General features: G+C 42.1%; 4 protein-coding genes and 2 non-coding genes across 8 annotated transcripts; 3 read left to right on the top strand and 3 right to left on the bottom strand.

Moving 5' to 3' along the window:
* Positions 1–670: 670 nt before the first annotated feature.
* Positions 671–1,536, top strand: LOC115753416 (basic leucine zipper 43-like). Its single transcript, XM_030692020.2, has one exon. The coding sequence runs from the start codon at positions 773–775 to the stop codon at positions 1,346–1,348; it is 576 nt and encodes a 191-aa protein (XP_030547880.1). The 5' UTR covers positions 671–772; the 3' UTR covers positions 1,349–1,536.
* A 3,614-nt stretch (positions 1,537–5,150) lies between these two features.
* On the top strand, positions 5,151–8,579 carry LOC115753412 (probable galacturonosyltransferase 9). Of its 2 annotated transcripts, XM_030692015.2 has the most exons (4): positions 5,151–5,551; positions 5,968–7,200; positions 7,477–7,780; positions 8,489–8,579. In XM_030692015.2, the coding sequence occupies exons 1-3, from the start codon at positions 5,396–5,398 to the stop codon at positions 7,750–7,752; spliced, it is 1,665 nt and encodes a 554-aa protein (XP_030547875.1). In that variant the 5' UTR covers positions 5,151–5,395; the 3' UTR covers positions 7,753–7,780; positions 8,489–8,579. The 2 variants fall into 2 exon arrangements, with proteins under 2 accessions (XP_030547875.1, XP_030547873.1); XM_030692013.2 differs by lacking the exon at positions 8,489–8,579 and having other exon boundaries at positions 7,477–8,060.
* A 4,926-nt stretch (positions 8,580–13,505) lies between these two features.
* LOC115753411 (6-phosphogluconate dehydrogenase, decarboxylating 2) lies at positions 13,506–16,781 on the top strand. Of its 2 annotated transcripts, none has more exons than XM_030692012.1 (2): positions 13,506–13,786; positions 15,003–16,781. In XM_030692012.1, the coding sequence occupies exons 1-2, from the start codon at positions 13,521–13,523 to the stop codon at positions 16,474–16,476; spliced, it is 1,740 nt and encodes a 579-aa protein (XP_030547872.1). In that variant the 5' UTR covers positions 13,506–13,520; the 3' UTR covers positions 16,477–16,781. The 2 variants fall into 2 exon arrangements, with proteins under 2 accessions (XP_030547872.1, XP_048128264.1); XM_048272307.1 differs by having other exon boundaries at positions 13,682–13,786; positions 14,999–16,781.
* A 1,130-nt stretch (positions 16,782–17,911) lies between these two features.
* On the bottom strand, positions 17,912–18,001 carry LOC115753487. The gene has a single exon (XR_004016879.1). It is a non-coding gene; the product is annotated as a small nucleolar RNA SNORD24 (small nucleolar RNA).
* Positions 18,002–18,137: 136 nt separating this feature from the next.
* LOC115753489 lies at positions 18,138–18,221 on the bottom strand. The gene has a single exon (XR_004016880.1). It is a non-coding gene; the product is annotated as a small nucleolar RNA R12 (small nucleolar RNA).
* A 5,705-nt stretch (positions 18,222–23,926) lies between these two features.
* Positions 23,927–26,160, bottom strand: LOC115753413 (zinc finger protein CONSTANS-LIKE 2). The gene is made up of 2 exons (XM_030692016.2): positions 25,259–26,160; positions 23,927–24,516 (listed from the first exon to the last, which is right to left on the bottom strand). Exons 1-2 carry the CDS (start codon positions 26,051–26,053, stop codon positions 24,157–24,159), a joined length of 1,155 nt encoding a protein of 384 aa, XP_030547876.1. The 5' UTR covers positions 26,054–26,160; the 3' UTR covers positions 23,927–24,156.
* Between the last annotated feature and the right edge of the window lie 1,118 nt (positions 26,161–27,278).

Raw genomic sequence — 27,278 nt, 5'->3', positions numbered from 1 at the left:
TGAATTCAATGTCGTTCTTGTTGTTCATTAGAAGTGATCGATTTCAGGGTGGAGGAGTTTTCATTCTGGAACCTGGAACCGGACTGAGTAGGATCGGTTCCGGTTCCCAACTTATGGAACTGGGAACCGGTCCATCCGGTCTTGGAACCAATGATTTCTTCTTCTTTTCTTATTTCTTCTACTCCTGCAAGTAGGAGTCTCCCGACATTAAAAGACAAAAATGATTTACTAATTAGGCTTTGTTTCAGGGTTAAAAAAATTGATAAATCTTGATCGGTTCGTCAGTTTGGTTCTTTATGTGGAACTAGGGACACGGACCGCTTATTCCCGATTCCATATTTTTGGAACCAGGAACCACTTAGAGCCGGCCGGTCTGTTCCAATCTGATTCTCGAGTTGCACCGGGACCGATGCACATCCCTACTGTTCACAGACCAGAGGGTCCTTGTTAAGAACTAAAACCGAGCTAAAAGAAGGAAACTCCAATTGGACACAACCTGAAACTCCTTAGGAGAAATTCATGCGTCTAACACATAAATGGCAGATCAATCTATCCTTCTTCATAGTCAAATGGCCTAGGGTTCATGAAACCTCGCCTATAATCAAACTTGATTTTGTTTCTTCCTCAAGTGGTGGGGTGTGTTGAAGCCTTTTCTCAGCCTATAAAAGCCCCATCTTCCTCCTCCACATTCCCTCGCCTCCCTCTCTCTCTAACTATTCCACCTCCTCTAAGAATTTGCAGACAACCAAATTCGCTTAAAAGGGGCAAAAGAATGGAGCCTAATGAAGTTGCAGGACTCCATTACATCATATCTTCCAATACATCCCAATTCCCAGTTCATTTGAGCATGATCCATGACCAACCCAGCACGTACAATCACTACAGCACCTCATCTCGCACGTTCTACAATGGCCAATTCCCATCTCAGGTCCAGGAGCTCGGAGCGCCCTCACCTTGCTTCAGCAGCAACCCCTCGACGTCCGACGAGGGGGACGAGCAGCAGCTGATGCTGATCAACGAGCGGAAGCAGAGGAGGATGATATCCAATCGGGAGTCGGCCCGCCGGTCCCGGATGAGGAAGCAGCGGCACCTGGATGAGCTCTGGTCGCAGGTCGTCTGGCTGCGCAACGAGAACCACCAGCTCATGGACAAGCTGAACCGCGTGTCGGAGATCAACGACAAGGTCCTCGAGGAGAATGCCCAGCTCAAGGAGGACAACTGCGGGCTTCGCCAGATGATTACCGATATGCAACTGAATAACACTTACTCGACTCTGAGGGACCTGGAAGACGTTCCTTGCAATCTCGGAACTCAATCCTCGGACCTGAATGCCTGCTCTGTTCCTTAGGCTAGTTTTAAAGCCGGAAATGGCCTGGTTTCAATTTTTTTCTTCCCACCAAGTGGATTTGTCCTGGTTTTTTTTTCTTGGAGGTGAGCCAGTCCTTTTACCCCCTCTATCTCTGAGTGCATGTATGAAACCAAATGAATTGTCAATAACATGTTCCAAGGATTCCGTCGACCATTCCTATCGATCCCGCGGTAGCATTATTAGTTCCCGGGCGGTTGTCTGAACTAAACCAGATTCCTAAATCTCATTTAGAGCCATAACATAGTCACTGCAAAGAATTCCTGGAAGGAACCCTGCAAGAGGCTTCGAGATCGATCCCCCCTTTCCCCAGGAATAGTCCTGGCGTATCATACCGTGCTCCGACAGTCACGCGAAACCCAGATCTGGAAGCTTGAGGAGTGAACGAACGAATGAAGTCAAAAAACTTCTGATGCATACAATACAAGATGCATTATTGAAGAGAAAAAGAGAAGGGACCAATCAATTGGCGTCATGTGAGAATGCAGGAAGCAGAGGAGGAAAAAATGTTTTTAGTGGGCGATTTGGGAGATGACATAGAGAGGTCTCAAAGAGGTGGTGGGGCTGGGCATTGTCATTCTTTGTTTGATACACATGCACAGACACACAACACCGAAAACCCAACAGCGACCATATAAAGGTAAAAACATGCGAAAGTGCTCTCCACTGATCATCTATCTCCCTCTCCTCCCAAAGGAGAGAACTGTTCCTGCCTTTTTTTCAGGTGCCGTGCTGATTTCATCTCCTCCTTTTTCCATCGAAATGTGGTCCAGAATCTCCCCTGCCCCGTCGTGGTGGGGGCTTCTGTATGGCCCCTCGAGAGACCGATTCCACCTTCATATCGAGTTTTTGCCTAAATGCGTTTTCGTTGCGGTTCCTACACAAAGTGCCGGAACACGCAAACTGTCGTGGGGTATTGGCAGCTGCTCCTGAAGCGCCGGCATCTTATTATCTCCCTTTCCAGGAATCCGTACTTTGCTTACAATGCCTTGGATTTACCTCGGCAGATAATACATACATGTATTCCTCCATATCATGGCTGTATTCCGCCTTACCTCTTATCATATTCGACGATCGCCGGGAGTTTCCTTTTTAATTAAAGGGCATCCTAAAGCAGATTAAGCAATTTCCAAGTATCTCCATGACTCGACCAACCATCAGGTTGTCGCGTTAAAATCTGTGCAGGTAACCTTTGGCGGTTTTAATTCTTGGGACAACGTTAAAATCAGGGCGACCTTCGCAATATTGATTGGAACGGTACTTATTCGATATTGAGAATACCGGAAGATTTTACAAACGGCGAAAATAGTCTGAGCTTGCGCTGATTGTTAAAATTGCTTTGGCCGTCCCGCTCAAGCACAGGATTTGTCTTATCAAGCTGCGTATATCTTCTACTACGGTATTCTCTAGGAGTTTTTCCTTCTTAAGACAGAGCGAACCAGTTCGACTTACTACCCGGGAAACTGCGATGGAAGGAGCTAACCATTGCTCCAAACCTCCTTTTCTATCTTTAATTCGACAAGATGTTCATAAAATTTTTTCCAGTCATGAATCTATGTCGACACTCCAACCAACCGACAACGTGTGGGAGCCTTCAAACTTTGTTCTGAGCGATTCTCTTAATCTATGCACCTGTTTTCCTGTCCTCGCTGAATTGTCTTCAAAGGTATAAGCTGTAGCCTGCTCACATGGCCGCAAATATACTTGACATACATGATACCAGGAAAAAAATTACAAAGAGTTGATTGCCAAGTACAGAATTGCCGGATTTTTCCAGGTAAGACTATGTTTAGCGGCAGATGCAAAGTACTAAAATAAGAGATGGACAAAGAACCTGTCATGGCTACGGGCAAAATTCACTTCATTTTATTGACTCTTCAATCACCTTTCAAATTAAAGTTCAGACAAGTCGATTCACGCTACAACCTGAGGTTCCGTGACCTTTTTGTGCTTTACAATAATAGTTGACTGGTTCCTGCACTAACAAATTCCGACATGATGTATGGAACCCCGACTGTCTTAGACTTACTGTCAAGAAGATCCCGAAGTTGAATGTTAGCTCAACATACATGCACCACCAGTAATTGCCTGCTGTTTCTTGTAGATTTGTGCATTCTCTCAAGCATAAATTTCGCTCGAAGGAGTTTGCGCCTTTAGCATATAACTCTACGTAACCATGTCCCCGTGACATGATCCGAATAAAACACAGAAAAATCACGGGCTTCAGACATTCCTATCCCTCTGCATCATAGTCTTCTCCGTTGCTGTGTATCGACAGGCGTCTACAAGTTCAGCTAGCGATATCCGGAACGGTAAATCACACCGTGAACAATGCTGAGATCCCTTAACCGAGAATCTGATCGGGAATAACATCCTGGCAATGGACTCTCCAATCACATGCTCCCCGATCACCTTACCAATTAAAGAACTTGTGACATTGGGTGTAAATATTCCAGTTGATTTTTTGCAAGCGTCTAGGATTACTCGGAGGAAGAGATGTTCTAGTAAAGAGACGAACAGCTTGTTCATAAATCGATCATGCTAGTTTTGGAGTACATTCCCAGGTCCTAAACCAGCAAAAGCATCATTCGCCTATCTATTGAACTTTAAGGGGTTCTAGGAAGTGAGCGAATCATTGTTGAATGAACAGTACAGAGACCACTTCGGATCGCATTTGATTGATCAACTAGGAAACAAGCTGCAATTCGAATCCATGTACCTGTTCCCTTGTGCGAGGGAGAGAGAGGGGGGGGGGTGTGTTTCCGCAGACGAAAGTGATGAGAAACTGACTAGAGCGGCTTGACAAAATGCAACTGCAGAGTTCGTTCACTAACCAAAATCAGATCCTGTAATCGCCCACATTCTCTAGCTATTCTCTGCAAACAATGCAACTAGCGCTTCTTCAAGATAACTAGATAAGCATCATTCGATCCCCAACAACGACGATTCACGAATAGGCAAGTCCTCGCGATGACCGGTCACACCTGTCGAGAGACTGATCTGCTTCCGGTTCCATCCCCTCCACCTTAGGCGTTCCCCCAACAGATCGGGACCTATGCTGACATCGCTTTCTTTGTTCGCCGTTACCTTGCGTTGCCAAGTCGCTCAAACCGCTTCACTCCGTCTTCTTCGATCATCTTGACACAGGTCTCCAGCATCGCCGACCACCAAGCTGTCGAAAAGAGCCGGATAGGCGAAAGATTGTGGTTTTGGCGGGGGAGTTGGGGTTGCGGGGTTCTGCACAGATTCGGAATGTTAACCAAGGAGAGTCGCCTTTGGTGACAGTGGCAGGGTGGCAGTTGACAGTTGAAATAAGGACCACGGCCCTGGCGAGGAGAATTTTGCCGAATCAATGACGGCAATCCGAGTCCCGGACCGACCAAGCTTGATAATTGAATGTGAGGGATTTTGCCCAATTCTAGGTATAGAAATTTTCGATACTTTCAGAAGTTACGAATATGTCCAATTAAATGAAATTTCAAAAACACGCGAGTTACGTTAAATTCACAATAAATTTAAAATAAATCACTTAGAAATTATCATTTTCTCATTTTTCTTTATTGAAGAAAATTAAAATATTGGGTTGTAGACTATAGTTTTATACTATGATGAAAAAAAAAGTAGTCGCAAATCAAAAAATCAGCCAGAAAGGGAAAAGAAAAAGCACGTTATTTTTTGTTATTATTTTTTTTTTTGTAACTATAATAATAATAATAAAGAACGACATAACGTCACCGACGCGGTATGATCTCTGTCATACAGTCTCAGGTCGTTCCTTCTTCCTCGATCGACGCAAATCTCAGATCTCAGCTCTCTCTCTCTCTGTCTCTCTCACTTCACTTTTCTGCTACTAGTTTGCGATTGGAGCTCCGCGAGAAGGAGAAGCAGCTGAAGGCGGCCATTGTCGAGATCCGACACGGTTAAGGGAGCACGAATCGAACCGGAGGTAGCTGAGAGAGAGAGAGTGCGGGGGCGCGCGTGCGTTTGTTCGTTTGAGGGTGAGAAAGGGAGCTGAGGGAGCTCGCAGCTATGGCGGTCCCGGTGAGAGGAGGCCGAGGAGGATCGGCATTCGGGGGAGCCAACGGCCTCCGCGGCTTCTTCTCTTACAGGATTTTCATCTCCGCCATGTTCTCGATCCTCTTCCTCGCCACCGTCTCCGTTCTCTTCTCCTCTCATCACGATTCCGTAAGTACCTCTGCCTCTTTCTCTTCACCTCCAGAAAATTCTATGGACAAGTTGGGATTGGACAAAACTCTGGTGTTTGTTGCTGGAAATGGTGGTGCCGGAAGGTGGGGGATCGCATCTCGAGAATCGGACGTAATAGTTATTGGCAGAGTTGATCTCGATTCCGTCTGTGACTGTAAAATGAAATGGCTTTGGACTTTGGACTGCATTTCTTTGTTCATTTAGTGAAGTATGCGTCGCGTGAAGGCTTAATTTCTCTATTGATTTTGGCTAAATTAGTGTAATTGCTCAGCTTTTCGAATCCTGTAATTGGAACGCTTAAATGAACGAACTTTGAAAATAGCAGACTTCATCTAGATCCTCTTTTTTTTTTTTGGGTTCTCTAAGTTATTGCAATCGTCCAATTTTCTCCGCAGACACCTAGCGAGAAAGGATATGTTCACCACACAATTTTAGCATTGAACTCTGACCCGCTGAAGACGAGGCTAGATTTGATTTATAAGCAAGCCAACGACCACGTTACTCTCGTGAATGCTTATGCTGCATATGCTAGAAAGCTCAAGCTTGAGATTTCTAGGCAATTGAGGATGTTCGATGATCTGGCAAAGAACTTCTCTGATCTGCCGATGAAGCCGACTTATCGGGCTTCCCTGTTTGAACCGGAAGGTGCAGTGGATGAGGATGTGCTGAGGCAGTTTGAGAAGGAGGTTAAAGATAGAGTGAAGGTCGCAAGGTTGATGATCGTGGAGGCGAAGGAGAACTACGATAATCAGATGAAAATACAGAAGTTAAAGGATACTATCTTCGCTGTTCATGACTTGCTTATTAAAGCCAAGAAGAACGGGGTTATCGCGAGTTCGATCGCTGCAAAGTCGATACCAAAGAGTTTGCACTGCTTGGCTATGAGGCTGGTGGAGGAGAGGATCGCTCATCCAGAAAAGTACAGAGATGAAGAGCCAGAACCTGAGTTGGAAGATCCAAGCTTGTATCATTATGCAATAGCTTCAGATAACGTGATTGCTGTGTCTGTGGTAGTGAATTCAGTCATGAAGAATGCAGAGGAGCCATGGAAGCATGTGTTCCATATTGTGACGAATAAGATGCTTGTTGCGGCAATGAAGGTCTGGTTCAGGATGAGGCCTGTCCAAGGGGGTGCGCATGTCGAGGTGAAGGCAGTGGAAGATTTCTCGTTCTTGAACTCGTCATACGTACCATTGTTGAGGCAGATGGAGTCTGCTAAACTCCAGAAACCTAATTTTCCAAATGAGGGCGACGATCCTAATAAGGAAACAAGCAGCGTTAAGTCAAGGAACCCCAGTCAGTTGTCCATGCTGAACCATCTTCGGTTTTATTTGCCAGAGATGTACCCTAAGCTGCACAAAATTTTGTATTTGGACGACGATGTGGTGGTTCAGAAGGACTTAACAGGATTGTGGAATATTGACATGGCGGGGAAGGTGAATGGAGCTGTTGAAACCTGCTTTGGGTCTTTTCATCGCTATTCGCAGTACTTGAATTTCTCTCACCCACTCATCAAGGAAAGATTCAATCCAAAGGCCTGTGCCTGGGCTTATGGAATGAACTTATTCGATCTTGATGCCTGGAGGGGTGATAAATGCACAGAAGAGTATCACTATTGGCAGAACTTGGTAAGTGTAAATCAAGTCAGATTACAATACACGTTTCCTCCCGATTATTTTGGATGAATATCTACTAGTGTTGATTCAAACTGGAATGCATCTTTAACCACTGATTGAGAGTAGATAACAATTATCTTGTGGTGCCAAGACCCGTGGTTCCTTCAAAAGCTGGAACCTCATTATTTGCTTAGAATCTCGCGCTCTCGTTAAAATTTTACCAACCGATGCTAGATAGTGGCAGCTGAAATCATTTATTGGCTGTTTTGGTTTGACTTTTCTTGACAGAATGAAGATCAGACATTATGGAAATCAGGCACTCTTCCACCTGGCCTGATCACCTTCTACTCTTCAACAAAATCATTGGACAAGTCTTGGCATGTTCTGGGGCTTGGGTATAATCCAAGCATTAGCATGGATGAGATTAACCATGCGGCAGTTATACACTACAGTGGAAACATGAAACCTTGGCTAGATGTTGCTTTGAACCAATATAAAAATCTCTGGACCAAGTATGTCGACAATGATATGGAATTTGTCCAAATGTGCAATTTTGGCCTTTGAGAAAGAACTATATGCCCTATGAGACGAGGTGAAATACTTGTTCATCATGATTCTCCTCTTTCAAAAGTTTTGGAGCCAATAGTTGTAAGTTGTAACCCTGTGAGCAAAGCTCAGTGGTGTGATCCATTCTTTAAATTATGGAGTTGGTCTTTTTAGATTCTTTTAAATTCTTTTTCCAAGAATTTCATCAAAGCATAATCTACTTGATTGCTCATTGTACCTGCTGAACTCGTTTGTCTGATTAAGGCGCTCGCACATTTTGACTCAGTCTCAGTTTTTCAATTCATCACGGACGCCATTATGTCTGATTGTCAATTTCCTTTATATGATGAGGAAGCCTGTCATAGGAAGGTTGGCTCTACGGGTTTTCATTTTTTTTTATCGAAGGCTCCATGGATTGGCTTGCTGGTTATAAAACACAAGACTCTGCTTTCTGTAGCTAGAAATGCTGTTGGATTTATAATGTCCTTAATTACTAATTCGAAACTTGTCTAAAGAAATCTGATGGCTAGTTCTGTCAAACATTGCTATCAGCACTAATTTTTCTTATAGAATGGATCCGGCAAGAAAAGGGATATTGGGCATTTGATTCTTTGCTCGTAAGTAATCCTGGAAACTCTTTTTGCTGTTCAACGTGGATATTTTACTCTCATAGCTTGGTAATAGCCTCAGCTTTTCGCTCCTAACAACAGAAGACCGCGAGGGAGACGTATACAGTTAGCTCATTTTTCTATAGGAAGTTTATCATTTCTTTCGCGAAATTACTGCAAACGATGCTTGAAATTCATGCTTTGCGAAGCTGCAAGGCGTCTGGGAGAGTTGGGGGACTCTTGTGCTTTGCTTTCATGGTGCCTACGTATGTGAAAATTTAAGAGGCCGTCCATTTCTTCTTTCCTAGAATCTGAATTTTTCGGCCGTGGAATGACTGGTGTCGGAAAAGGACTGATGAGAGTCGGGGACAGGTCTATGGTTTCAATTATTGATTGATCTCTTTAGCAAGGGGGGGGGACCAAGATACGCGTTCAGGATCGGAGCTGAGTCTCTTGTACTTTGCGAGTTTCATGGACGTGGTTACAACAGTGCGAGAAAATTCTCTTGAAGGCCAAGCCAATTAAAAGCAGAGAGGCCCACGATCCAAAGAGGTATTCCGACGCGACTTCACGCCTTGTCTTTTACGACAAAAGTACTCTGCGTGCTCCGGCTTTCCGCTTGGCAGACTCGGAGGCAATGCCTTCCTTGTGGCCCCGTGGTTCTTCCACATTCCTATGAGCCCTTAGGGGAGATTCCATGATCCTTTTGCTTCCCTGATTAGACCTGCTTTGGCAGGTCTTAAATCCGGTTATTAAACCAAACTGGTTGAAATGGGTCTCGTGTGTGAGTCATTTCGAATTTGGGGAACCTGACCATAATGGATTTTCAAAATATTAAAGCCTAAATTAAATTAGTTTAAATAGGTTGTACATTGCACTCTTCGTCAACCCACCAGAGCTCGGACTCCTGACTCCTCTCTCTCTCTCTCTCTCTCTCTCTCTCTCTCTCTCTCTCATGTCCTGACTCGTCCATTTACCACCTTTAGTGATTCCATTGAAATCATATTCATGTTGGGATAACTCATGCCCAAATTTTGAGCACGCGAAAACCATGAACATTTAAGGACTGCGGGTGTTTCGTTCATGGCTAACCCCTCCGGATCCTTCCTTGGGGATCGACGTTTTGAGATATCTTTTCCTCGAAAACAAGTGAGTTGTGCAAAGTATTGACACGGTCATATCGCGAACAGAGGCACATTCAAGCGCAATACGCAGTTGTTAGCAATTTCTGGCCTCTACCGTAAACTTACATCGAGCATATCGTGATCGAGAAAAGCTCGTGTATCAGGATAATCTATAAAGGCGCATATATAATTTTAATTGCTTATCCCCCTGTTAGTTAATAAGAAATCAAATGTTTTTTCGTATATAAATAATAAGCGACAGGTTGCACTATTAATTGACTGCGGAAGAAATACATAAATAAGCTAAGGATGAAAATGTTTTTACCGCAGTATAATATAGAGTATGTTTCAGTTTTACTGTGCCTTTTTTTTCTGTGAGTAGTACTGCAAGATCTGCTGGACTCGAATAATCATTTGAGGACAACCCAGCCCATTCAAAATTCAGCAATCAAGCCTCGTCGACATTGTCGATCGAGAGGGGCAGAAGACGAACCATAGGTGGGTGCCAACACTTGCCGATCCCAATTTGTCCAAATTTGCTCACGGGAACCAATTTTAGTCGCAAATCTTTGCCTAACGACAAAGATCGCCTCCTTCGGGAGGTGGTAGAATTAACCGATTGTAGGAGAATGACAGCCTCTTGAAAGAAAAATGGGACTCCTATTGTTCATTCAAAGCAATCGACCGGGCAGCCTTGAGGGGCGAGGACAGATATCGACTTGCCGAAGTTGGAAGGTGGTCGATCATCGGAGGAAGCCGCTAGGAGTCGTGTACGCGGCCGCGATGTGAGCAGATTGGGTAAACTCCGACTCGGCATTTGCGTATTCAAAATCAACCGTGTCTTCCAGCATTGGACCATCTTTCCTACTTTTACTCCTTCACCTACCTTTTCTTTTTAATTACTATTTTCTCTTTTTTTTTTTCTTTTTTCCTTCTTCCTCAACCTGTCAAGGGCCACAGGCGAGGGATGAGCTCGCCCCTCAACAATGGTTGGTTGCTGATCGACGTAGTGACGAGCGATTGGCAGAGGAAAAAAGAAAGAAAGTGAAAAAAATAAGAAGAAAAGATAAATAAAATAATTGAAGCTTCAGATTTTTTGGTAATTTTCTCCAAGAAAATCAAATCTAGATGGCAAAAAATATTTTCCTACTCATTTTCAGGTTTTAGTCAAACAAGGAAAAGATTGTCATTTTCCTGGAAAATAGTTTTCTAAAAAATGTCATACTTTCCGCGAAACAAATGGAGTCTCCATACTATTCGCATTTTGCCAATCGAGTCCATCCGACTAATTTGACCGGAAATCAATGACATAGATGCTGGTCATCCGGCCAACCTATGTGGCATGACCGGCACAAATGTTGATATCTTTTAATAATATTTTGAATTCTTATAATTTTTTTGAATTTTATTTTATTTTCTTTTTTTCCTTTTATTTTAGTCGGTGAGCTGCCGCTAGCCTCACCTAAGGTCGCCCAACCCAGGTGGCCATCGCTTGGGTTGTGCAACTCAAGCCAACGACCACCTAGGTCAAGCGACCTAGACCTCGCCAGCCACCAGCCCTTCGCAGGTTTTGAGTTTTTTTTTTTTAAATAAAAGTAAAAGGAATTTACAAAGTGTGATTTTTTCAAACACCATTTTAACCAAAGTTGTACTCCTAGTGTGTTTCTAAAATACACTATACCATACACTACTTGCATTTTGAAAATTCCTTTTAGCCCAAAAGCCTTTGCATTTTCCCAAAGGCATTGCTCCAAAGTGGAATCAAATAGGTTCTAATAAAGCAGAGGACGAAGATTGAAAGAGAGAGAAAGAAAAAGATGTTTGCGAAATATGAAAACAACAAAAGGCGGGGCCCACCACTCCTTGACAATCTTTATTTCAAGGTGAGATAATAAAATAAAGGGATAAGTACACCAGAAGTTCTAAAATTTATTAGGAAAGTTCATTGTAATCAATTCCTACAACTTGTCAAATTAATTTAGTCGAATCCTTTGTTAATTCCGTCCAATTTGATTAATAAAAAATGCTGACGTTGCTTATTATTATTATTATTATTATTATTATTATTATTATTATTATCTCTATCCTACGTGGCGCCGCCATGGCTAAGTCATAAAAGAAAAGACTAAAATGATGTCGTTTTGGTCCACAAATAATTTTTTTATTTAAATAATAAATGCACTAGAAGTCCTCAAACTTACTATGAAAGTATAATTGAGTATCCAAACTTACAGAAAGTGCAATCAAGCCCTAAAACTTGTCAACCAACGTAAAATGCTAGCATGTCTTTTTTATAATTATTTTTATTATATTTTTCTTACCATACGTGGCATTGATGTGGCTAAAACATAAAGGATAAGACTAAAACGACCTCATTTTTAGGTCCAAATTTAATGTTTTATTTGAATATTATTAGAGTTAAAAAAAAAAATTAAGAGAGCGAGAGTATGCGGAACGACGAGGCCCTCGCTTGCGATTGGCGAAAGTCGCCGAGCCCTAGGGTCGTCGACCATTGGTGAGGGCTTAGCGACCTTCGCCAACCAATGGCCGGCTATGTCCACCATTGCTGGCCCATTCCGGTGATGATGGTGTGGCAGCGGCGGGCCCTCGCAATTTTGCATATTTTTTTTGAATATTTTATTTTTTAGTCTAATTTTAATTATTCAAATAAAAATCATATTTATATCAAAACGACGTTGGTTTTGTCCTATTTTTCATGTTTAGCCACATCATTGCCACTTAAGAGAGAGAATATAACAACTAAAGTCGCGTCGATATTTTTCATCAGTCAAGTTGGACGGAGTTAATGGAATAATTCGATCGTGCCAATTTGATAGGTTTTCAGATCTAATTGGACTTTCTGTAAGTTTTAGCATTCAATTGCACACACAAATTTTAGGATTTCAGTCCACTTATTCTTGAATACAAACGATTCTAAACTATATCGAACCAAAATTTAAGAATCTTTTATATCATTTTTTCCTGGAGGGGGCAGTTTTGTCTCTGCAAACACTTTCTTTTTTTTTTGGCACATTCGGTGTAGATTTTGGCCTCGCTCCAAAACTTCTCACGTTCTCTCTCACGCAAGCATCACGTCACGTCTCACTTTTTCTTTTTTTCGTCACGTCTCACTTCAAGCGGGGCAAATTGCGCTTTTCTTGACCTTTGACTATTGTATAAGTTGGTAACGACCTCCGACTAAATTACTTGGCTGTATGACCAAAAAAAAAAAAATTACTTGGCTGGGACCCGCCTCGCATCCCCCAATTCAAAATTTGAACTTTTTTTTTTTTAAAATATAAATCATTTACATAAATTTTCCCCCATTTTGAGGGGCCCACTACATACGTTTCCAAATTTGGGGGCGTTCCATTTGAGTAAAACGTGCAAAAGAGCTAGCCTTAGCAGCATCTCATTTAAATCATATGTTATCATTTGACCCAGATAGTAAAGTCTAATTTCATTGCGTGTCTCAACTTCCCTTTCTTTCTCCACCCCCACCATACAAAATATAGCATCGACGTCGTACAGGTTGTTCCATAATCATAATCCAGAATTTTTCGCAGCTAATAAACGTAGAGTCAAAAGGATTTAAAAGGACAAAAAAAATAACATCGTCGTCGTGTAATTTGACTCATAACCACAACCCGGGATTTGGGGATTTTTTGGCGGTTGTTTAGGCGAATAACCCCGACACTTGAAATTCCGAATAACCCCTCGAAGCTGCTCGTTTTCGCAAATTCCCCCGAGTTGAGTTGAGTTTTTTTAAATTGACCCCTTTTTATTGAATCCACATAACGTCCGGCTGCATGAATTTCGTGTCGCGCCCCCGCCGTTGGGCCGGCGCGGGGGGTTGGAATTACAAAACGGTCCTCGTGCTTGCCACGTCAGCACGACATGGGCCCGCATGATGACGTGGCAAGGCCCGACGGTGGGGCGCTGGTTTTTTAGGAGAATATCCCCCCGTTTTTTTTTTTTTTTTTTGTGTTGGGACACACCTACCGGAAGGTGGCCAAATTTGACTCGCCCAACAGTCGCTCCCTGCGATCTTTTTATGCCCGAAGCGTCGTCTTTGTGTTGTGCTCGCGTTGTGTTGTTGCGTTGGGTAGTTGGTAGCTGTTGCCTGTTGGCCACCATCTCCCTGCACCCGATTCAACTCCTACCCTTCTCTCACCGCAGCCCCTCCGTCCTCTTCAGAGCCCAGATCTTGGATTTTGGTTTTGGGATCTTCCTGGGTCTTGTTGAACCGATTCCTCCCGTCCCGCTCTCGAACCGGTTCTCTCCTCGCACGTCGACGAGACAGGAACAGACATTTCTCAGGTTCGGTGCCTCTTTCTTTCCCCCCTGCTCCTTTCGTTTTCTCTCGCAGTTTTCTCCTCGCCGTGTCGCTCGTTCCGGTGATCATAGGACGAGGGAGATCGATTATCAGACGAGCTTAGTTCGTCGGATTCGGTGGTTTGGTTTTGTTTTGCGGTGATTCGTGTGATGATTGGCTTTTTGTACTGCGAGTAGTAGTTTATCTGGGTCGGTCAATTTTGGCGGTGTCCACAGTCAAATTGGGTCCTTGATGACTAGTTTCACTGATGGCCCAGCTTGCCCGAGGGGATTGGTTGTGGTTTAGAATTTGCGATCTGGATCTGGGTTTTGCTCTTATAAGGATTTGGTCAGCTTTTAGACGGAGTTGATCCAGTGCTTGTGATTCAAGGCGTGTAGATTTCCGTACCTCCTGATTTAACATGACTTCTGATTTCCCTCTGTTCTGCACGAATCGGGGGATTTTCAGATCCTTGTCCTGCTGAAAACTTTCATAATTTGTGTTGTCTCCTGTCTCTTTCTTTAGTTCATTCAGCATATTCTCTCTTTACTTCATTTATTTCGAGGCCTTCCCGATGAGGATGGGTGCGTTAGCTCGTGATTGCTAAAGATGTCTAGATTTTTCATAGTCTTTTGAGAAGGCCGTATCAGGACAACAGACGGCAGTTGTCTTCCCGCACTGGTAGGGTGGACCTCCATAATCTCCCCCCTAGTCCTTTGACATCCACACCTGCCATGAAGTAGTTGCATGTTCTCATCTTGCTAGAGCTTCTTGAAATCATCTACTCATCCGATAGATTGGGTTACCACACGTGCGCGCTCGCGCACACATGCACATACACATTCTGATTCTATTGTCCATTGTAGGACTCCTACCTTGCTTTGCCACATTAAATGTAAATGATGCCTGCGATTCTCTCTTCGCATTTAAAATTTGAACCATGTGAATAATGATTAAGGATAACAATATTTGGTAGCACTCGAGGACTTGTCACTAGTAGAGGGCTGAGGCTAGTGATGCCCATCACTTTCACGTGCACGACAGACCAACCAGGTACATTGGTGATGCGGGAAGCATAAAACAACCCTTGCACAGCCATTGTCATCATGGCCACCAATGACTTCATGCATGGTCTGTTGAATTTTCATCCAGCACAATCTGCTTAGAAAGGACATTCAGGGAGTAACTGTATATTTTCTTACAATATTTTGCTTTATGCAGGGAAACAATGGCTGCCCCATCACAACCCCCTAGAATTGGCCTTGCTGGCCTCGCTGTTATGGGCCAAAACCTAGCACTCAACATTGCTGAGAAAGGCTTTCCAATCTCTGTCTACAATCGGACAAGCTCAAAGGTTGATGAGACAGTTGAGAGAGCTAAGGTGGAAGGAAACCTCCCCGTATATGGCTTCCATGATCCGGAATCTTTTGTTAACTCACTTCAAAAACCTCGAGTCATCATTATGCTTGTTAAGGCTGGGGCACCTGTAGATCAAACCATTAAGACACTTTCTGCATACATGGAGAAGGGTGATTGCATAATTGATGGTGGCAACGAGTGGTATGAGAATACCGAGAGGAGGGAGAAGGCTATGGCAGAGTTGGGTTTGCTCTACCTTGGGATGGGAGTTTCTGGTGGTGAAGAGGGCGCTAGATATGGACCCTCTTTGATGCCCGGAGGATCTTTTGAGGCCTACAAGTACATTGAAGATATTCTCCTCAAGGTGGCAGCTCAAGTTCCAGACAGTGGGCCATGTGTGACATATGTCGGAAAAGGTGGATCTGGTAATTTCGTCAAGATGGTTCACAATGGTATTGAGTATGGTGATATGCAGCTCATCGCGGAGGCATATGATGTGCTGAAATCTGTTGGGAAGCTATCAAACGAGGAGCTGAAAGGTGTTTTCTCAGAATGGAACAAGGGGGAGCTTCTGAGCTTTTTGATTGAAATCACTGGTGATATATTTGGAATTAAGGATGATAAGGGCGAGGGATATTTGGTTGATAAGGTTTTGGACAAGACTGGCATGAAGGGAACAGGTAAATGGACAGTTCAGCAAGCTGCTGATTTGTCAGTTGCAGCTCCCACTATCGCGTCTTCATTGGATTCAAGGTTCCTGAGCGGGTTAAAGGAGGAAAGGGTCAAAGCTGCCGAAGTATTTAAATCGGGCGGTTTTGGTGATATTCTTGCGGATCAAGAAGTCGATAAGAAAAAATTGATTGACGATGTGAGGCAGGCTCTCTATGCTTCGAAGATTTGCAGTTACGCCCAGGGAATGAATTTGATACGCGCCAAGAGCGTCGAGAAGGGATGGGACCTGACATTGGGCGAGCTGGCTAGGATTTGGAAGGGGGGATGCATTATTCGAGCCATTTTCCTGGACAGGATTAAGAAGGCCTATGACAGGAACGCAGATCTTGCGAGTCTTCTTGTGGATCCGGAGTTTGCCAAGGAGATCATTGATAGACAATCTGCTTGGCGCAGAGTGGTTTGCCTCGCAATCAACTCGGGTATCAGCGTCCCGGGTATGTCCTCCAGCCTTGCTTACTTCGACACTTACAGGAGGGCGAGACTGCCGGCCAATCTTGTTCAGGCCCAACGTGATTATTTCGGTGCTCATACATACGAAAGGATCGACATGGAGGGATCTTTCCATACAGAGTGGTTCAAAATTGCTAAGCAATCGAAGATATAGGCCTCACGCCACGTATGTCAGCCCTTCTACTTGTGCCAATAACTGCTACCAAGGATGCTATTTTCAGGGCCCATTTATTTTCCGTCGTCTTTTCACGGCAAAACTCCTCAATAATTGTATCGAACTTGCTTTCGACAGCCAAAATTAAGCATAGGATGTTTTGTTGTGTTACTGTTTTCCGGATGGTGCTGCTTCTGTGATTGAGACATTGATCATTGGTACCCATGTTTTGTGGGAGTCTTTTGCTGCTACATTATACTTCTAATCCTCTGTCATGCATATCAAAGACAATGTTTTTTTATCTTCGAGTGCCTCACTTGTTTGACTTCGTAGAGATCATTGTAGATAATCTTGATAAAGTGTCTCACTGGGCCACTGACGTATGCTACAGTTGCTATTCAACCCAAGCATGATCGGAATCTGGTTCTCTGCTCAATCGTGTCCTCATAGGCCATTAATCAAATTTTGGGTTCGCTGCGTACCAGCATTTCAGGACCCCACGTTAGACAGATCCACTGGGGTTTCCAGAGAGTCATTGTGGACATATCCGGATCCAGTGTTTGGTCCGCACTAAGGTAAGGCTGAAAAACAAATAGGAAATTCAATTATATTAATAAGCTGAAAATTGGAAAAGTCAATTAGATTAAAAGACTGAAGTGGAAAACCCAAGATTAGGGTTGGAAAACCCAAGATTAGGGTTGCAGTTGCTGCCGCCGCCGCCGCCGCCGCGATCAAATTCGACCACCACCGGTTGATACTACAATAGAGAGAGAGGAGCGCAAGTGGAATTTCAAGCGACCACCGGTATCGCCTCTGTATCACTTCAGAGTGATTGAGGATCCCAAAGAGTTTGAGCCATCAAGTTTCCCATTTTGCTTTAGTCCTTGAGGTATGTTGCTCTAATTGTGCCCAAGATGGTTTCGTCTTTGCATGAGTAAATGGCCTATCTTGTTTCAAACTTTTTGAGTTTTGCATAAGCAAATGGCCTATCTGACTTCAAACTTTTGAATTTAACAGCACAGATGTCTATATATAAAGATTGTCCATATAGTTTCAAAAATCCCTAAAACCAGAAAAATTCCCTCTTGCCGTTATCCATAAGACACAGTCTTCATTTGTCTGTGTTTATTGGTATTTTGGACGAGTTGGGATTGGATTTTCTCATACCTAAATGAGTCGCATTGGGAATTCATTTTTTTAACTTTGATTTGGGTTTGGAACGAATTCTTTTCGCTCGCAATCGAAATCACATAGCAGAAAAATGAACAAAAATCTTTAATTGGGCTTGGAACGAAATTCGGATGCAACAAAAATCTTAGCTTTAACCTTTCCTTCTAATTTTCCAAAATCTATTGCTCTAGTGATCTAACTTTTTATTTGACAAAAAGATCAAAATGTACAAATAAAATAACATAAAACATTTTTTTTTAATCATGGCCTCAGAGATCTTGGTGGATCAGGAGTCATCAAATGGGTCAAGAACCCATCAAGAGTAGCAAATATCTTTTTTCTCACATCACAGGCCACGACCCAATTCGGTCAAAACACACACACACACACACAAAAAACCATTCTTTTTCAACAATAAATATCTGCAATCGATTATAAAAAAAAAAAGACACGGGCAAGAACAAGAACATGAAGGAGATCGAATCGCGACGATGTGTCAGAAGTAGCTGGTTGTTTGATATCATGTTCAAAGCAAATCATTGGGAATCCGAATGATTCTTCTCATCATCCATCATCATGCAGCGGCCGACCTCCTCGTGCAAAAAAACGTTTCGATGGGAGAAATCACAAACAAGAAAACACAAAAAAGCTCAGACCCCAGATCTGATGGTGGAATGGGGAGGGCTGTGTCTGCCTTGTCACCGAAAAATCCTAACTTTCCAGAAGATGATCGGAGCTAAAGGCAGACGATACACGTAAGGAATGCGTACATGTATCTCGTGGCGTCGCTATCGCCTAACGATAGATTCGTTGACCGACCATGTAACCGAGATCAAGGAATTGCAATATTAGGCTTTCCGCGCAGATAGCGTTGATGATCGTAACCAAAGAGAGAAGAGAAAGAGATGATTTTTCGCAGTAGAGAGGGGCTGGGAAGACAATCAAGAGCGAGGGTGCCGATTGGCGGACGCAACGCAGAGACGGAGGTGGGGGGGCTGTGTGGAGGGTTTTTATAGTGGGGGGGACACACGAAGGAGGTCCGATTAGGGTTTTGGTCTTGGTGGGTGCTTCGGCAACTAGAGGGGAGAGCTCAAATTCCTTTTGCAGGCCACGGCACCGAACCGGACTGGATCCGATAAGGGCCCGATCCGAAGCCTTGATGGGCTCGATCGTTAGGCCTTCGGCAGGTGGGCCTTGGGCGGTTCTGGGTTCTCTCTCTATCTGGATGTTCTTCTTTAACGACTTGAGGATGAAGTGGTGTTATGATTGTTATCCGTCTCGATAGATCAGCAGGTGAATTCGGGCAAGAAGACGATCAAAACAAGTGAATGATCTGATCTTATGAAGCCTTTTGCAACTGACTAGAAATAGAGATTGGGGTATGAATTTGTGTAGGTTTATGAATGCTCACTATATGAACAGCTCTTCGATTGACTAGTGTTGATTCTAGTGTGGAGATTCATTGTGTTCTTCATAAGAGCAGTTTGAATTAGGCCTGTGCCAGTTGCTAGTGAAATTAGGCTGGATTGAACATTGCTGTCGATTGTCATGTTTTGCAGTGTTTTTTTTTTGCCCCCTATGAAGAGCAGACCTTGGAATAAGACTAGGTGGGAGTGTCAATTGGGGCATTTACGATCTAACTAATGCGCATGATCGACAATTATGATGCCTTTACTTGCTAGAAAGTGGCACTGTCTTGTCAAACAAATAGCCGGTCTTAGTCAGTGCTGTCTGAACTCTGAACGCTGATACCAACTCTTGGCTGGAGTGGGAAGATTGTTCAGGTTATCTCCTTAATCTTCATTACGAGTTCCATCACATTTTGCAGGAGTAGGTTTAATATGCTGGTGACAATAATGTATCGGTTGAATGTGAGTTGAGAATAGGTACATGCATCTTGTTCTTGTCAAATGAGTCTGCTGGCCCATAAGTTTTGAGACTGGATGCATTCTTATGGGAATCCTCAGGCAAACAGTTATTCGACTAATAAGCACCCTAAGGAACTTGCTACTGATCTAGGGAATCTTTTCCTTCCTTTTGAACCGTAAAAAAATGTAAAAACTTTGTGAAGGAGCATGGAAATCCGTGTTTGGAAAGAGCTCATAGAACTGGTTTCTGATCTAGCTTTATACTGCTAACATTTTCAGTTTTGATCATTATTCATCTTAAGCATGAGAACTGACATTCTGGAAAATCAGTATAAAACAAGGTAGACTATGCGTAGGTTTGGACATGAAGGATGCATGATGAAGCAGTTCTCTCCTGGTTCTAAGCATAGGCAATGCAGCTATAACAATCTTTGTCAAAATATCTTGAAACAAATCGATGAATCTCGACAACATAAATGAATCTTACGAATATCCTAAGAACTTACAAGGTATCATCAGAAAATCTAAGGGGAATCATCTGGTCAACTGTGGGAAGACTTTTATTTGAAGATGTATGTGAAACAGATAGTTGCTATTTGTAAGCATAGTTAATGCAGCAATGGCAATATTTCTCGAGTTTTTGAAAGCATCAGATTAATGTTGAGAACAACCAACAAAATCGATGCTTTTAGGAGAAACTACCAGTTAAAGAATTTTTTCTTTTATTTTGTGATGATAGAGTTTTGCTGTGCTACCACCCACCCGGGTGGCGCCGCTGGTTCGCGCACTCTTCCTCTCGCAAAAGGTCGAGTGTTCGAATTCCAGGGGCGTCGCAGGGTGACTTACCCGGTGGCACGTGTGTGGTGGCTAGCACGTGTTGCCCCCAGGGTTTACCCCCCGGCTGCCGGCCGTGCGGGGATTCCCCGGGTCATCAAAAAAAAAAAAAAATTTTGCTGTGCTAGGATCTTGGGCTGAGTAAATCTTAATTGTTTGCATCTACATATTCTTCAATACATTTTTCTTTTCCGGCAGAGACAGAACTTTTGAATCTTAATCACAGTTCGCTCATGGCCTCTTCTATGATCAAGCATGGGTGGCAGCTATGGTGCAGTGAGTACTGAATCAACACGCACTGATATTTTCACGTATTGAAGGGGACAAAGTAGAGAAACTAGTTCTAGAAACTTTAAAAGATTTTATGTGCTCATGGATTGTTAGAGAGGGAGACTTTGTAACAGTTTGTTTCTTTTTCCTCTTTTTGTTGCTTGGCGAGGTGGTTGAGGACTGGAGTGCAAAACTTCCTAAGTCCTGGTGGCATTATAAAGCTTCTGAAGCAATCTCTTCCTTTCTTTGCTTGCCAAGTAGTTTCTAGCTTTTATTGTCCTTGCTATTTTCATGCATAACAGCAAAGAGTGCCGTGTGCTTTTTCTACAAAACTTGAGTATTCATATCTATTCTGTTTTTTAAGGTGTGGAGGTAGTTCCCAGTACAGGGAGGAGGAGAGGCTTTGGGTGGAGCTTGACTTGTGATGTGATTTTTGCAATATCGCTTTGTCTGTGCTATATTGCACTATGCCGAATTGATTTGTGGAAGCAGCCTCTCCCAGGAGCATATTGAGTCAGCATTAAAGGCTGCACCCTCAAACACCAATTGCTTTTACAGAGTGACCTGAACAAAGTATTAGATGAAGTTGGATTCACCTTTTTAGGCTGAAGTGGTAAATGTATTAGCAGTTGGTTGATGTCTTTACTTTCCTGAAGCAGGATAATGATTGCCCAGAAATTTGAACTTCTGAAACAGCGGACTATCATGCTTAATAGAACAGTTGTGTACAAAAAAACTTTGGTTGGAACTGTGTATGTTAAAGTCCTATAAGTTTCTTCTTAGAGTAAAGCTCTTGGAAATGGTATTCGTAAGTGTTGTGGAGATTGATACTTTATGAACTCTTAATAATTCCATTAAGTGCCTTGTAATGTTAGAAGAGGGTATTGTGCTTTAATTTTCATCTTTCCCTCACAGACTTGGGCTTAGTTCAGTCTCTATCTGGAGACATCAAGGTTGGAAGTCTCAAAGTTATTACATTTATGCATAATAAAGTGGGCCTAGCCAATCCATAATACAGTGGAAGAACTGTTCCTTAAAGCACAAAGATATATGCATAGTTTCGTTAAAAGCAGCAAAGCTCCCTAAGCAATAAAATGCTATACAAGATGCGGGTCCATTGGCTCTTTGACAGGTGAGATAATCATCACTTTTTTCCTGCTGTATTTAGTCCCTTCAGCCCATTTTCCACTGTTCTTCTCTGTTTAAGGAGTTTACACCACAATCCAGCCTGCTAGTTTGCGAATGCTATTTTCATATAATTGCATAGGACTGAAAGCGTAATCAATCCATGTTTATAGCTTCAAATATGGTGCCACCTTTTGGGAATTCCATTATGACAGAGAGCATCTTTGGCTGATGTTTTTATGGTTATAACCCACGATGAAGTACCTTTACAGGTGATGCTGAATATAAAGCATCTTGTGGTTGAGCTTGTACATCATATCTAGACAGTGTACGATTTTGAGCCAAAAGTAGGCATTTTCATATGAAAAAGTGCGCTGAGATGAGGAATTTTGTGGTCCATTTTGGCATTCTCTGTTAAAGTTGTATGCTCTGTGCTCGCTGCTGAACCTGTAATTTGATATGGAACTTTATTTTCAAAATCTATTGAATGGAGAGAAATGCACCACCTGCACCTGACAAATGGAAACGCAGATATGGATTTTCTAAGGTCTTTTGAGGACCTGATCTTTAAAGAGGAAAAGTTCAGAAATGGATGATACCCAGAGCATACAAATGGCATCAAGTGTTTACAGCCGTGAATTAGTGGCCTCCAAAAAATTTTGTACTTTTACTTCCTTTTGAATCTAACATTATCTTTTCTTTTTTTCACAAATTTTCATCGATGACAAGACACAATGCCACTCCTTTTCAGCTTGACCTAAGTCCCTTAGAACCAGAATATACTGCTTTTGATGGTGCAGAAAATTCTTGTGGTACAAGTCGAAGAAAACATTTTGCATGAGCCTCAAGTTACGTAGGTAATTTGAGTGTCCATATGATTTTCCAATATTGCCAGTGCCATGGGCTTCTAGGATTATTTGGTAAGCGTCCCACTTAGTAGAAAAACTATTCAACAGTCAAATGTTCTAGTCTGCATCCTCCAACTTCAAGGATATTTCTAATGAAAATTTTATCTTAGGCCGTTGCTGTATGTAGATTATAGAACCAATACTAAGATCAACCTTCAAATCTAGTGTGGCAAAAATATACTCTAAGCTGCAGCCTTTGGCCCATTTTAGATATTCCTTCTCATCTCAGTTGATCGAGAAAAAAGAACATGTAGAAGAATGACTAGTAAAAGCACAACTGAAGCAGGATAATTTAAACATAGAAGTCTCATAATGACAAACCATGATATGTAGAGATATCCATTTGATCCATTGCACAGAGATGAAGATTGTATATCAGTTCTTCATTAAAAGAGGCTGTATTCTGGGGGATATTCTGTCTAACCTCTGTCATCTAATTACAGAGCTAGTGATATGTCCATCATTGCAGCAGGCACGGAAAGCAGAGTGAAGATTCCTCATTTCATAAGGTGGACCTTTTAGAGAAGTTTTAATTTGATAATTCTGATCTACTCAACCAGTAATGAATTTCTGCCAGTTGGTATGAATATCACATGTTAAGAATCGTCCTCTTTCGGGCGGCGGGGCGTTCTGAACACTTGAGAGTCAATGCAGTAAGAGTCGTGTGCTTTTCTCATTGTCACTCCCTGCTTCAAGTGTTCTCAGACAAGTCTTGGAAATGGATTTTATTTAGTGAAAGGTCATTTGCCTTGTAGGACTAAAGATTGTCAAATTCACCTAATTCACATTCATTTCTTCGATATTCTTGTAGGGCTTAAGATCATCTCCTAGTACACGATGAAAATAGTTATTTGCCTTCGCCTGCAGGCTTCAGTATCTTTGAGCTCTTGCAGCATCATGTTGTCTCTTGGATGTCTATTCTACCAGTGCATATTTGACTGCTACTAGTGAGTTCACACTCTAGTGAGAGAATCCTTCTTTAAGGTACAAAAAGGATGCTGCAACAGAGACTTGAATAAAGCAGGAGAATACCATAAAGCTTTCGCATAGACAAAAGGGCCTGTGGGGCTCAACAATTCAGTAGGAATGTCAGATATTTATTACGTTTATCTCACATTTATTTCCTTTAGTCATCCTTTATGTGAGGTAATTATTTCCATTTCAGTAATTTCAATCTACTTTAAACATTTTGCTATTGCGATCTGTGGATGTGAATGTTGTTGAAATATCTCATTAAAAGACCTCGGTTACAGCTAATTGAAGAAACTTCAATTGGAGATATAAAAAAAAACCACTCATTAGAACTATATAAAATATTACAACACATTTACAATATGGAGTTGCATAATATAGACATTAACCATTACAAGTGAGAAAACAGAATCACCGAACATTTATTTCTATTATACGCAACAGATCAAGAAAGATACAGTATAAGCAAAAGATCTTCACTTTTAGCTGCTACAACTCCAATCTGATAGTCTGATACTCATTTCCCACTGAAGCTAGAATGATGGGACGATGCCATATGTATTGTCTGTCATTAGAGTTGCAGAGAACATCTGGTTGACTTCGATCTCAATGTCTGTTCTCTTGGCAAAACGTCCCTTGATCCGAGGCCTGCTTTCTGCATATGCCTTCCTTGAGGCATACCTAATTGTCTTCTCAAATTTCCTCGTCTTCTTCTTTTCTCTGTACCTCAGGACCCTAGCCTCCCTGTCCATTGGTGAAAGTTGGGATGGCATCTGAATAGGAGGTCCCGAGAAAAGGCCAATTGTTCCTTTTGGAGGCCTTGGATGGGAGATTGAGATGTCAGTTGGAGCTGATTCCGGTACGATGCCCACATCCATGGATGAAATGCAAACCTAGTATCATTCTCACAGAAATCACCATACAGTAATATGTGGAATAACTTAAATGAGGGGGTCATGTAAAACTGAACCATGATACTTTGTTAAACTTGAAAACTTGAATACTATATGAACGAAAGCATGGAAAGCGTGACTTATAATCGTTACATCATGTCTGTTGCTAAGATTTTTCCTTGTGAATTAGTTGAGATATTTCTGAATGATTTTTCATCTTATTGAACATCTACACGAACTTCAATAGGTGAAAATGTCTCAATGAATTCGCTACTCAGAAAAGGCTATTACGTGTATCAAGGATATTAGTGCCTCTTAAGTACTTGTGATTCCTGCGCTTGCATGTTTGATGTGTATGCATACTTTTGTGTGTGTCTGTAGTAGAAGGTGCAGATTCTCTGGATAACAGCTTCGCTCTTTTCTCTTTACAAAGGCAATGAATGAGAACTTTAGTGCTCTTTTGTCTTTACAAAGGGAATAAAAAGAACACTTTTACTGCTCTTTTGCTCTTTTCTCTTTTCAAAGGCAATAAAAAGAAAACTTTTAGTTGAATACCACTTGAAAGGCGATATCTCTCTATTCAATGAGGATCCTAGGATTGAATTGCTTAGAATCCAGTAATTAACATACGGAAAAGGATTAAGCAAGTGCTGTGTGAAGCTCCTAGGACCCAGTAACTGATGAGATAGTTCATGATGCTTACTTCTGTGCATTTGATAAGGATTAGCAGGAAAAGGCTTACAGTGTGGCTAAGCGATCCATTGTAGCTGTTGGCAGGTTTGGAGGGTTCATAGTCCAAATTCAACTGAAAATTGTGTTGTTGACAGTCATTATACTGAATGGGCACAACACTATCACCTCCATAATTCCTCCTAGAAACACCATAATGTTGCTGGTGCCGCCGCTGCTGCTGATGTTGGCTGTACTGATCAACGTACTGATTCTCAGCGCCAGAATTGTACTCCACAATTTCCAGGTAGTCATCAACCTCACCACCAAACATGAACCCGTTAGTCTGGTTATTGTTGCTCTTGACCGGATTTATCAGCAACCATGAAGCTGCTTCATCCTCATCCTCCTCATCAACGGCTTCTTCATCCTCCGGGGCTAAAAAACCTTCCTCAGTATCTGCTGCGAGGCCCATCACAGGCCTTCCAACGTTGCCGGTGGGTGGTCCGTGAAGGCACCCAGAAATCGGCAAGATGGGGACACGATGATGGCGGCGTGCAAGTGGGTTGGCTGAGTGTATGTCTGCATCGCAGGCGGCGCAGAGTGATGCTGCGTCAGCCTTACAGAGGAAGGCGGCTGGGGCGCGCTCGCATGCTTCGCACACCCACACGCGCTCATGGCGCGAGGCCACGCGGTTAGCGGCGTGAATACGAGCATCGCAGCTGGAGCATAGGTAAGCCAAGTCAGCACGGCAGTACACGGTGCATGCTGCCGAGCGGCAAGTGTCACACACACGTGCCCAGCTATTACCGCCGCTACCGCCACTGCCGCTACCGCCATCGCTGCCACCTTGGTCTTCCTTCAACATATTGCTCGACGAACTCTGAAGTTGGGGAGTGTATGAACTGGAATGCAGTGTGAGTGCGGGAGGATGGGGGTTAAGTGTAGGCAAGATGAAGGGAATCCAAGCAGTGCCACTTGGCGAGAAGTTAGCGGCCGCAAAAAGTCGTTACATTATTTTGTGGCTGGCTGTTGTTCTCGGTGGGTCCAGGTCGAGTCAGAGGTTCTAGTTGGGGGGCCCATTTTTGCTGCTTTGGCCTTTCTCTCTGAATCCCATCTATGTTGGAGGACTGTTTGGTTTCAGTGTTAGAGTCACATTACTGGACTGTCTTCATGGTGGGGGGAGCTGCTTGAATCAACATAGTTTTTTCCTAGGCTTAGGCTCTATTTGGCAATGATTTTGATCCTCTGTTTCTGTTCCCAAAAATAAAAAAGGATCAGAAACATGTTTGGTAATGAAAAAAAAAAATGATTTTGATTATGGTCCCGGGAACACTTTTGGATCACTTTTCAGAAGCAAAAAAAAGATGATTCTAGTGTTTTGAAACACTTTTGGGGATCACTTTTTTGCACGATATACTTTGACTTATCCCTCATACTTATAATTAAATTTTCAATATAAAATGGTATTATTTACAAAAAAAATCCACGTGGATTTCAACTTTACATAAATTAAAATAAATTAAAATTCAATTTTAAAAATTGCTAAAAAATAATTTTCTTAAATTAAAAATTTTATTTAAGGTAAATTTAATAAAAAATTAAAAATTTAATAAATGGGGGAAATAAAAATATTTATATTTTTAATTTAATAATTAAAAAATAATTAAAAAATTTTAAGATTGAAAAAAGCTAAAATTTTGAAAAAAATTCTCGTCACCAGATTCTTCCCTACCCTTTTTTTTTTATAAAAAAAATTATTTTTTTTTGTAAAATTTTAAGCCTATTTTTAAATTCAATTTATATTTATATTTATATTTATATTTAAAAAAAATTAAATTTTTTTTAAATCTAATTTATTTTTTTCTATTATGGGACCTTTAATACGCATATTTTTTTTCGAATTTTTAGCTATTTTATTTTTTGTTCTAATTAAGTTTGTATTTTTTTTATTTCCTATTATGTTTTTTCAACTTTTATCTTTTTTTTTTATTAAAGATTGGACCCAACCCTCCTCGTCGCGAACTAAATATCCATTTTTTCTCCATTTTTCGAGCCGCACAAAAAATTTCTCGAGTCGAGTGAAAAAAAAA

The sequence above is a fragment of the Rhodamnia argentea genome, chromosome 11 (genome assembly GCF_020921035.1).
Source record: "Rhodamnia argentea isolate NSW1041297 chromosome 11, ASM2092103v1, whole genome shotgun sequence".
NCBI lineage: Eukaryota > Viridiplantae > Streptophyta > Magnoliopsida > Myrtales > Myrtaceae > Rhodamnia > Rhodamnia argentea.
The sequence above is the reverse complement of the archived record's forward strand: the minus strand, read 5'-3'. Positions and strand labels throughout refer to the sequence as shown.